We start from the raw sequence: 12122 nt of genomic DNA, 5'->3' as shown, positions 1-12122 counted from the left end.
CCTGTCTGGCCCTTCCTGTCCGGTATTGACCCAATCTGTCCGATATCAACTCGGGCAATTGGAATCGGTCTCGTCGGGCTTGTGTGAGAACGTCACGCGATTGGGTCCTGTATCTGTTCTGGGTTCTGAAAAGTAGCTGTATTTAAACCCACAACCTCAGAACTGTGTCGCGATCGCACTGACCACTCATCCTGCGTGCTGCCTAAAGAAAAAAATTAAAACAAGAAAAATAAGATACAAAGCATATTAAGATACATTTAACATTTTTTTTTCAAGGTAGCGCATGAAGATTGGCCTAAATTGAGAGTGTATTAGAACAATAGTGCAATGACAAAGAAGTGCAATTATATTTAGCACTGTGTTTCTCAACTGGTCCGTCTGCACCTTAAAGTGGATTGCAGGTCAATTTTCAATGGGTCACGGGCCTTTGCATCGGCACAAACTTACTAAGAAAACCAAAGTAACTAAGGGTCAGTTACACTCCTTATCTGTAGATGGTGGTATTGCCCAGCAAATGTAAGTTGACACCCGCTATTTCAAACCACAGAAAAAGATCTGTAAAATTTCATTCATTCATTCATTCATTATCTGCACCGTTTATCCTCAGCAGGGTTGCGGGTGTCTTGGAGCCCATCCCAGCTATCTTCGGCCAGTGGGCAGGGGATACCCTAAACTGGTTGCCAGCTAGTTGCAGGGCACATAGGGACAGACAACTCAATTACTTATTCACACCTAGGGACAATTCGGACCGGCCAATTAACCTTACATGCATGTGTTTGGAATATGGGAGGAAACCGGAGTGCCCGGAGGAAACCCACGCAAGCACGGGGAAAGCATGCAAACTCCACAGAGGAGGTTTGATCTCATGACCTTAGAACTGTGCCTCACTCGGCTAACTACTGCGCCGCCGTGCTGCCCTCTGTAAAATTTGTTAACAGATATTTAGCAGGGCGAAACGCATAAACACTGCTATAATTTGTTTATGTTGGTTTACGGAGACCAGAAAGCCCTGCTATATCCAGAAATTCCACCAAGTAGCCCCCACTGCTCTCATTTTAACATGCGCTCTGAAGCAATAGTCGACCGGAGATAATGGATCGCGGCTGCACGGGTGATAATCATTTCAGGCGGAAACAACTGGAAAGAAAACCGCCATGCATGATACAAATTTGCTCTCTCGGCCCCCTGTGCTCAGCAAGACAGTATTTGATTAGGGATAATGGATCCTGGCCACATAAGTGCATTTCAATTTTCAGTGGACGGAAGAATGACTGCTAGGCCCAACAAAAAATGTGCACTTTTCAGTAGGGTCGCGGGCGTGCTGGAGCCCATCCCAGCCATCTCCAGGCAGTGGGCAGGGGACACCCTGAACTGGTTGCCAGCCAATCGCAGGGCACACGGGGACAGACAACTCACTCGCTCATCCACACCTAGGGACAATTTGGACCGGCCAATTCACCTGAAATGCATGTTTTTGGAATGTGGTAGGAAACCGGAGTGCCCGGAGAAAACCCACGCAAGCACGGGGAGAACATACAAACACCGCACAGGAAGTCTGGATTTGAACTTTGAATTTGCAGGAGGTTCCCATGACATGAACTGTGCCGCACATGCTCTAACCACTGCTTCACCGTGCTGCCCCTTGTTCAAGAAAATAAAAAATTAAATTAAATTAAAAAAAACACAGGATTAATCAAAAATATTTACAAGATGTCGCTTGGAGACTGCTCAACAGTATGTTTATATGTGTGATTTGCAAACGCAAAATTGTTTCGCTTTTATTCTAAGTGTTTGTGTTTTAATGTCACGTGGCTTCGGTGCCAGAGGTGAGCGTTGGATTTGTGACATGCGCAGTAAGCGCTGTTATTCAGTTTTTGTTATGATAAGCGAAGGCCTTCATCTGTATCGGGAGTTTCTTTTTTTAAATTGAATATCCAACTGGCGAGGTGATGATGGAGGGTATGGACCTGGACGTGGACCAGGAGCTGACGCAAAAATTCAGTTGTATGGGCACAACAGATAAAGATATTCTCATCTCGGAGTTCCAGAGGCTCCTCGGCTTCCAGCTTAACCCCGCCGGATGCGCCTTCTTCCTGGACATGACCAACTGGTGAGCTCGAGGTCTTTGACTGGCCTGTTGAGCGAGCTTCGCGTTAGCCGTTGCACGCTTGCTACTAGCTAACATTACGTTTATTAGATGCACTCTTAGTTGAAACGAGCGCCCTTTTGCGAAACAAGTGTTATATTTTAAATGCTCGCTTTAATAAATATACATATAAACCTAGTTTTGAGGGTCCCCACCAGGAAAATAGCAGAAGCACAACTCCAGCAGAAAAAAAAAGATTTCTATTCAAAACAAGATGGTGAATGGTGGTTATATTATGTTACGTCAACCTATTTTACACAGAAATGCTGAATTAAATACGTACACGTGGTAGTTTTTATTAAATTCAACGATTTTTAATGGCACAAGTTACTGTAAAGTTAACAGAAGCAAACAAAAATAAACGAACAAAACCATGCAGCAATAGTGCGTGCGTTTTAACGAAATGCCAATTTAGCGAGAATTATGACGAAACACACCATTGAAATTTGCAACGGGGAAGCTATTGAAGATTATGTAACCTGGTGGCCAAACCGAATCGTGCTGCGAACGGAACGAAATGGCATTTAAGTCAGTCTAGTTTGACATAACTTGACTGTAAACGTGTCGTTTTGCAATACTGTATCGATTATATTACTTTTTCGTGCCAGCATTTAGCCACGAGTAGCCAAAAGTCACGTGACAACTTGGAAGCGTTGCTCGCCACCAACGTGCTAAAAATAAAATCTTATAGTTTACGGATTACAAGTCCGTCACGTGAAACACCCATTTGTGCCTGCACACCTTAAATATGGCAAGCAGATTTAACTCTTCCTCGGTAATTTTAAATGGAGATCAATGCCCTATGTTATGTTCTCCTATTGAATATTATCCCAGTGTTCATTTTACCTCTGAAAAGTGATGGGTCCCGGGGACTCGCATGCTCAAAAATTTATGGGTCTCAACAGAGATCTATGGGTCCCCAAAATTTAGTGTTATCGCGGTTGAAATTGTAAATCGGCGACAAATATATAAATAAATCCAAATATTCATTCAGTTTTACTCATCACAGTTTATCGGTAATACTAATAATCAGTTATCACTTCAAGATTTTTCAGTTCACAACAATATTGTATATTATACAAAATATTATTGCTGAAATTATTATATTAATTTACATTTTCTTTCAGTTTTAATCATCACAGTTATTTGGTAATACAAAGCAGTTATCACTTCAGATTTTTCAGTTCGCAATATTGTACACTATACAAAATAATATTGCTGAAATATTTATATATTCTTGCAGTTTTAATCATCACAGTTAATTGGTAATACAAAGCAGTTATCACTTATAAATTTTCAGTTCTTTGTATTCTTGTATTCTTTGTAGTTTGCTGTCCCGCCATAGTTGTAATGCCTTCTCAAGGTCCAATCCATTATCATCCTCCTCATAGCGTAACTAGGAATATAATTTAGTCCATTTTGGCAGAAAAGTCCTTTTCTTGCTCGGAGTATTCTTTTGTTTATTTTCTTTCGTCAATTCGTTCGATTCAAAACACGTTTACCTTGCCTTCGCGGTCTTCTGAAGAATTTCTCCGCCGTTTTTTCGTGCCGTAATTATTGTCGTTATGTTTATGACTTATTACCGACACTGAAGAAATTACCATTTTTTTGTTGATTTGCACCTAATACCAACTGTTTTTTTGGAGGCATACTTCTCTTTCACTCGACAACCGCCACAACAATGACGTCATCTCAAAGCAACGAGATCTCGTTCGCCGAGATCGGCGCGACACCAAAACAACAATGGCGGATCTGCCTGACGAGAAGTTTGGTGTGCGGTAAATCTTTGTTAAAAAAAAAAAAGTAATCGGGTAATAATGTCAATTTGGTTTCAAAAACATTGCGTCCCAGGGACGCACGTTGATTTGAACCAATGCGTCCCCAGCAAAAATGATGCGCCTAGGACGCAGGGACGCGGGCAAACGAGAACACTGTTATCCGTCAATAGCAGTTTCCTCCGTCAAAACTTAATCTTGTACAGTGGTACCTCTTCCAATCGGCTACTACATCGATCAACCAATAGGTGAAAAGCTCATCCAGTTATACCCACCCCCTCATTTAAAAAACATGTTGTTGGGACAAAATGCTCAAAATATAATTCAGATTCGGAATATTTATTTTAGTCATTGGTTTTCAGGAAAATTTCGTCCACCACACATGTGGACTCAAACTATCTTGTAAGCTGCTTTGAACTCAAAAGCTATTACCATGATATGAGGAACGATCATAATCAGTAATAATGGATAACTGACCATCCCTCTCCTCTATGTTTCAGGAATTTACAAGCAGCCATTGGAGCCTACTATGATTTTGAGAGTCCCAATATCCGTGCACCGTGCATGGCCCTTGTGAAAGATGTGACCATTGGTGAAGGTGAATCGGTCCCACCTGACACACGTTTCACCAAGACTTGGAGAATACAGAACACAGGTAAAGGCCAATTGACATTTGTCCACCACATGCTATTCATTTTCAGGGCTGCAGATGTATTGCTTTATTTAGGATTGGTTTATGTCTTTTGTCCTATGCAGTACACCGAGTGACACAGCCATGATTGCACTTGAGTAGCTTGCACTCTAAATGATGCTTCATTGCAGGCCTTTGTAAATTCTCAATTATTTCCAAAGGACTGCCAGAGTTTACTGCAGAAGAGCCTAAACCTTAGGAAATAAACAGGAGCAACTCTCTTAATTAATGTTATTTTCAAAGAATTTCAGATTGTGTTATTTATTCTTGATTTTAAAAAAGAAACACAAGTATCTTATAATAAATTAAGATTATAATTTCACGTAAATTGCATTTAATAAATAAATAGTTGTTTTTGTTGCCATGCAAACACGACCCACTGCAAATGAGGGCACAGTGTATCCCTCCAGGACGATTCTTTTTCCCCCCACATGTCAACCATTAATTTTTTGTTTTCTTAATATTTTCATGTAATTGTTCAAATTAATGCATGTTTTCAGGTCCTGGAGATTAAGTGTCGTACTTTATGAACTATAAAGCACATCCAAAAACCCCAAATTTGCCAGATATTTGAACGTGCACTTTATAATCTGGTGCATCCTATGTATGGAAAAAAATTGGAAATGCTTACTGGTTTATTATAAAATGTACGCAATCTTTGATTAGTCGATGAATATTGCTGACCGTAATTGCATGACAATGGTGGCAATGGGGATCTATCCTTGTTAGCAGCGGAAAGCACGCCATATCCTTGCCCCCTGGCCACTAGGGACATGGATAACGTGGGAAAAGGCAATAGGTCTTATCTCATGATCAAACTATTTTTAGAAAATTAGAAAACGGACTATAAAATTAGTATGAAAATGTGTTACACTTTTTCTTAGCTCAAACTAAGCATTGTTAGTGACAAACGTTATAAGGTGCGGCCATGTGTTTATTAATATTGTCAGGGCGATAAAATTACTCCCCACTATGCAATTCTCTTCATTTAGTTCAGACTGTCATATAGACTTTGCAAGTCTGCGATACAATGCTGTATTTCTGTGGTCCCCTTACTTTTCTGTACCCATGACCTATTTAACGTCAGACTATATTCTCACGGCTCAGGCCCATGATAAAATCAATAACATAGTACTGTGACTAAAAATAGTATGATGATTAAACAAAACGTATCACTACTGAACAATAATTGTTAAAATTTTGTACCTATTTATTTATAATGCAACATTTACTCTTAGTTTAGATTTATGCGCCTAATGGTCCAGTGCATCTTTATATATAAAAGATAAATATCACAAGACGTATTTTTGAATTGGGCCTTGTAGTCCTTTGTGGAAAATACGGTTGTTTGAAATCCCCAAACTCACACCCCTCAAAAAAAATAAATAAATAACATCAAGTTGAATACCACTGTGTTTCTTCTAGGTCAAGAGTCTTGGCCTCCTGGGGTTTGCCTGAAGTATGTTGGAGGAGATCAGTTTGGTCATGTCAACATGGTAACGGTACGGTGTCTAGCACCTCAAGAAATGGCGGACTTAAGTGTGCCTATGCAGAGCCCAGTGTCTCCTGGCATGTATCAGGGCCAGTGGAGAATGTGTACAGCAACTGGTCTTTACTTTGGAGGTATGTGTAGCCACACACACAAAATATGCAGCCATTGTTGCTTGTTTGCATATCTGCTTTATTTTGAATTTCTTACCCATTCTAAAACGTTTTCACCCTTAACTTTATTCTTTCATTCGTATTAGAATTGATTCACACTAGGGATATTGTAACATGCCCAAGCATTGCTTGCTACAATTGCACACAGCCACGGAAGTAGTCACTACGCAAACCATAAACATGATATCACGTACTAACGTGACAAACGTATGGTTGACTAGAACTGGAAAAAATACCATGTTGTCGAGTTTGCTCTCCACTGTGCAGCTGAGCAGACAACTTTATTTTTAATTCCTGTTTTTTTTTTTGTTTTTTTTTTTGTTGTTTTTTTTTGACAGATATTATTTGGGTGATCCTGAGCGTGGAGGTTGGTGGCCTTCTCGGTGTGACACAGCAGCTTTCGTCTTTCCAAGCAGAGTTCAACACCCAACCGCATCGCAATTTGGAAGGAAATTACAATCCTTTTGCTTCACCGGAAAGGAGCAAGTGGCCAAACAACAACACCGGCCTTCACCACGAAAGCAGCCATAAAGTTTCAGAGGAACACTGGCCTGAAAACCCCGACCAGCAAGATCTAAATGGACTTTCACACAACTCTGTGGACATTGTAACAAACAGCCTACAAAGCAATCTGTCAATAGTCACATACAACCAGGTACGTTTTTTAGAAGGCTAGCTGATATTATTATTATTATTTGCTTTCCTAATCTCAATAGTCAAGAAAATATTGTCCCCTTCGGGTAGATGGTGTTAAAAATCAAGGTTTCCATCCATCCGTTATCTGCACCGCTTATCCTCAGTAGGGCCGTGGGGTGCTGGAGCCCACCCCAGCTATTTTCGGGCAGTGGGCAGGGAAACCCTGAACTGGTTGTCAGCCAGTCGTGTATAATAAGGCCTTTTCAGGAAATGTTGCTTTTGCAGCAGCTTACACAAACGGCTACTTGTGTACACCCCCCCGTAAATCACACATGTTCCATATGCCAATGATGGAACCAGCAATAATACACATCGTCATCTCTGGAAAAAGTCTAATATTGCGCTCACTTTTAATTTGACACAGTGTGACTTGCATATCGATGAATACGTGTTTATTTTAATGTAACAACTGCTTCCATCCATCCACCCATTAACTGCACCGCTTATCATCAGTAGGGTCGCGGGGGTGCTGGAGCCCATCTCGGCTATCTTCGGGCAGTGGGCAATGGATACCCTGAACTGGTTGCCAGCCAGTCGCAGGTCACACAGACTCGCTCATTCACACCTTAGAAGAATTTGAACCGGCCAATTGACCTGACATGCATATTTTTGAAATGAGGGAGGAAACCGGAGTGCCCGGAAGAAACCCACGCAAGCTATGGGAGAACATGCAAGGCTGGTAGCTGGAATTTATCCCATGACTTCAGAACTGTGCCGCGGACGCGCTGACCACTCAGCTGCCGTGCTGCCCAAAGGCTTCTTAATTTACTTATTTATTTTGTTGAAAAAATGGGTTTCGTTGGTTAGGGGGAGAAGATGGTGTTGCATCTGTGTCACTGAAATAGTGCATCGATTGGCATTTTAGGAATATGATTTTAATACGATAAAGAATCTTATACTGGTCTATGCCTGGTCCACAAATGATCTATAGTATTTTCACTCTTTTTCTTCTTTGCAGGGTTTACAGGAACCTTCCCCTTTTGGACACTCATAAATCTTGGGACTTTTTCAAGAGAATCTGCATGGAGAAACTTCTCTGCAGCCTACTACATTGATAAGAGAAGAAAAGGCTTTTATCAGTTGCTGCAGGAAAACCATAATCATTTTTATGCAAAATGAACTAAACCTGCAGTGGCACCTTTGGGCAGCAGAAGTCTCTCAAGTCGGACCCACCAACATCCCACAGACAGTGAATGCTCACCTAAATGCTAAGTGAAAAAGTAGCGCAATGAGGATTTTGAGTGATCATTTTTTTCAAAGTATTTACTTGTCGGACTGCAAAGCTGTGTGGATTTTGTCAAATTGCGTGTGTGTGCTTGTGAGCGCTTGTATTGAAAGAGAAACTTTGGAAGAAAAGCCATTTATTTTTGCCCATGTATTTCTGCAGTTTCTAGTTTAACTTCCCAACACAATTGATCAGGTTTCTCGGATGTTTTGCTTAACCAATAAAATTAGAATATTTATTTTAATGGCCGGTAAAAAACCCAAATTGGTACAAACGAGAAAATAATTTTGCAAATGTTACTGCTCAAGTCAACAACACCACCCTACTTATGCAATCAATTTAAGCAATAGTCCCGCAAATAAAATGCACTATAAAGATCCCCCAACTGAGGGTGTGATAATGTTCATTTGTACTTTAGAGTAGTGGTTCTCAACTGGTCTTATTTCAGGAGCCACCATAACGCCCTATTTACAAGCCACGACCCAAATCAAGTTGGAATTCTTGTGAAATTCATTAAATTACAAATTTTGCAGTTTAAAGCTCAAATAGTGGAATATTTTACCTGTTCTCTCAAAGAACAGAATGACCAGCAAAACCAAAACGACAGTACCGTATATCCTCACACATAAGCTTACAACTGCTTTAAGATAGCCATATATTAAAAGAAACGGTACACAAAATGTTAACGAAACGTGTACCTAAACAATATTACAGAAATTAAGTTACCTGGAGAAAGATTAAAAAAACAATTTTTAAACCATTTACTGTACTTTCAAGCAGCATTTCAATGGCAGACATTCGTACACCGTTTTTGTATTTTGCCATGATTACTTTCTTCGACTTGATCTTTGTCACCGTTTTCCACTACTTATCACTAACTTTCTTAAAACCCAATTTTACAGGCAAAAAAAGGAAATAAAAGGCACAAAATCACAGTAAAATAAGATGTGGTCCCTCTCAAACACGGGATGGCACCAATGTATTGAACATAAAGAGATCGAGCAGCATTATTGCCATTTACTGTTAAGGAGTGTAATTGACACTCAGTTTTTTTTCTTCTTCGCATTATTTTGCCAAGGCAAAGGCCCGCGGCCTATTGGAAAAAGGTCTGCAACACACCTTTGGTTCTCGACCCACTAGTTGCGAAACACTGCTTTCGGGTGCTGTTTAATACATCTTTAGATAGTCAGTCACACAATCAATATGATCTAGGGTTTATGTCTATGTTTTTCATTACAAAACCGTTTTTACCGAGTTTTTATAGCATATGAACGTTTCTGTTTATGCATAATGGGAAACGCTGGTTTGGCATCAACAAACATAAACCTGGTTAGCTAATTTGAATCAAGCTGGATTTCAAAGTAAAATACAAAGGCTACAAATATTTTGGGAATGTCAGACAATTATGGAGGAGATTCAAACCGACAAATTTGGGATGTAGGGTAGCTCAGTGCTCATGAGTTAACTACAATTACACCGTGCTTGCTTTGAATCAATAATGTTCCTTACTTAAAATATATGCTGGTATTAAGACAATATACTGGACTTTTCTAATTGTAAGAGCTCAAAAACCCGCTTGAGGCTCAGAACTGCAGTTTATACCACCCGTGTTGCATAATTGTAAGATATATACATTTACTTACATCCCCATTTTGTTTTGTTTTTTACCTACACCATCTTTAAATTTGAATGTATTTGATGAATGTAGAGAAATAATCTGGTGGCAAAATCGTGACCTAGCCCAAAGACTTACATTTGTGCATGTGTTGAACGCTATTCCGCTTCTTTCATCTTCATTGTTGGATGCAAACACTAGAGATTTTGTTGTGACGGTGTACTCAATTATTGTTTCCGCATATTTCGTATCACTGGACCAGCTGATCTATGCACTGAGTAGCCTGACCTCCAATAGGCCCATTTGCGGAAAGGTGTGAGTTTCTTTACCATCATTAAGTTCTGAAGGGCTAATTTACTGCATTTTTATTGCTTCTTTCCTTTTGAATGATGAACACTTTTAACACAGCTGTAAACTTAAACCCAAGTTGAAGGTTAAATAACACCAGCCAACACCGACAGATGTCACAGTTCCAACAAACAAAAAAAAAAACGAAAATCCCGAAAAGAGATCATTAGAGAAATACTTGCAATGTGTGCTGATCTTCAATATTTGCAATGTTAAATCATACAGCATGTTTGTGAATGAGGGAGTGATCAAAGTTTTTTTCTCTTCTAAGTGTGATGAATGTTTGTATGAATAAATTATCACACATCTTCAAGTTTTTCCTGTTTGTATCAAATGCAGGTTGTTGCTGACACACCAATGAATGGTGCCGGGGTTAAAGGGACATTGTATTATTGAGAGCCGCTTTGCTTATTAAATACAACACAATATTGGTATGATCAATAATTGAAAATACGTGGAAACTATTATATGAAACTGCATTTTTTTTTTTAAATACCCATAGGTTGAGGAATTTGAATTTATTTAACATGTCGTGAGCCTCAGCTAAAAGGAAGTTGACAACATTGTCGGACATCTTGCTGTTAAGGGTACGCGAAAACAAAAACCCTTATGTGGAGCTAGGCAAAAAAAATAGAAGACAAGTGATGCGGTTTGGTTACTTTGACGCTACAAAGTTTGTATTCTTCCTTGTGCTTTTTAGTCAAGTCAAGTCATTTTTATTTGTATAGCCCTAAATCACGAAGAGTCTCAAAGGGCTTCACAGATTATTACACTATATTATACAGACTATTTTTTCAGCCGACGAGAAGAGTAGGTTATTCATATGCTATGGAGTAGAAGTGAGTTTTAAGTTTAGATTTAAACATTTCCACTGAGGTTGCAGATCAGATCTCAGGGGGAAGAGCATTCCACAGCACCGGTGCCCGGATGGAGAACGCTCTCGAACCAGCAGAACACTTCTTTGCTCTTGGGATCACCAGAAGACCGGCACTCTCAGATCGTAGGCTTCGGACCGGGACGTAGGGGCAAATCAGATCTGAAAGATAAGAGGGAGCAAGTCCATGTATGATTTTGTACAATACTAAGAGAACCTTGAAGTCACATCTATGGCTAACTGGGAGCCAATGCAGGTTAGCCAAAATCGGTGTTATGTGATCGTACTTTTTTGTCCTAGTTAAAAGCCTCGCTGCGGCATTTTGTACCAGCTGAAGTGACTTGATTCTAGACTTCGGGAGACCAGAGAGTAGTGCATTACAGTAATCGAGACGGGAGGTGACAAACGCATGAATTATAATTTCCGCATCGGACTGAGACAGTATTGAACGGATTTTAGCGATGTTACGAAGATGGAAGAAAGCGGTTCTAGTAGTTTTCTTTACATGCATTTCAAAGGATAGATCAGGGTCAAATATGACACCTAAATTTTTAACTGAGTCACTCTGTGTGATGTGACATTTGTCAATGTTCACAGCAATTTTTGAGAATATATCACGGCATTTAGATGGACCAATGACTAACATTTCGGTCTTTTCAGAGTTAAGACGCAAGAAATTGAGTGACATCCACTCTTTTATCTCAATGAGGCAGGCCTCCAAATTTCCACAGTTTAGTGTGTGAGATTCCTCCAACGGAAGATATAGTTGAGTGTCGTCTGCGTAGCAGTGGAAGCTGATATTGTACTTGCGAATAATATCACCTAATGGAAGCATGTAAATACTGAAAAGAAGGGGGCCAAGCACTGAACCCTGCGGAACACCGCAGGTAACGTTAAAGGGCTCAGATGTCATTTCACCATATTTAACACAGTGCGTCCTATCTGAGAGGTAGGATCTGAACCATGAGAGGACGGTTCCTGAGAGACCAATCCATTTTTCCAACCGTTCTAGTAGGAAATTGTGGCGCACTGTGTCAAAAGCAGCACTAAGATCCAGAAGCAGCAAAAGTGATGAAGCGCCAGAATCTAT

General features: G+C 40.1%; 1 protein-coding gene across 1 annotated transcript; it reads left to right on the top strand.

Annotated features, from left to right (window-relative positions):
- Positions 1-1821: 1821 nt before the first annotated feature.
- On the top strand, positions 1822-10471 carry LOC148368722 (protein ILRUN-like). Its single transcript, XM_088330742.1, has 5 exons — positions 1822-2110; positions 4422-4576; positions 6038-6235; positions 6613-6929; positions 7929-10471. The coding sequence occupies exons 1-5, from the start codon at positions 1950-1952 to the stop codon at positions 7962-7964; spliced, it is 867 nt and encodes a 288-aa protein (XP_088186868.1). The 5' UTR covers positions 1822-1949; the 3' UTR covers positions 7965-10471.
- The last annotated feature ends 1651 nt before the right edge of the window (positions 10472-12122 follow it).

This window comes from Urocampus carinirostris, chromosome 3 (assembly GCF_059441175.1).
Source record: "Urocampus carinirostris isolate Australia breed hairy pipefish chromosome 3, RoL_Ucar_1.0, whole genome shotgun sequence".
NCBI classification, from domain to species: Eukaryota; Metazoa; Chordata; class Actinopteri; order Syngnathiformes; family Syngnathidae; genus Urocampus; species Urocampus carinirostris.
The sequence above is the reverse complement of the archived record's forward strand: the minus strand, read 5'-3'. Positions and strand labels throughout refer to the sequence as shown.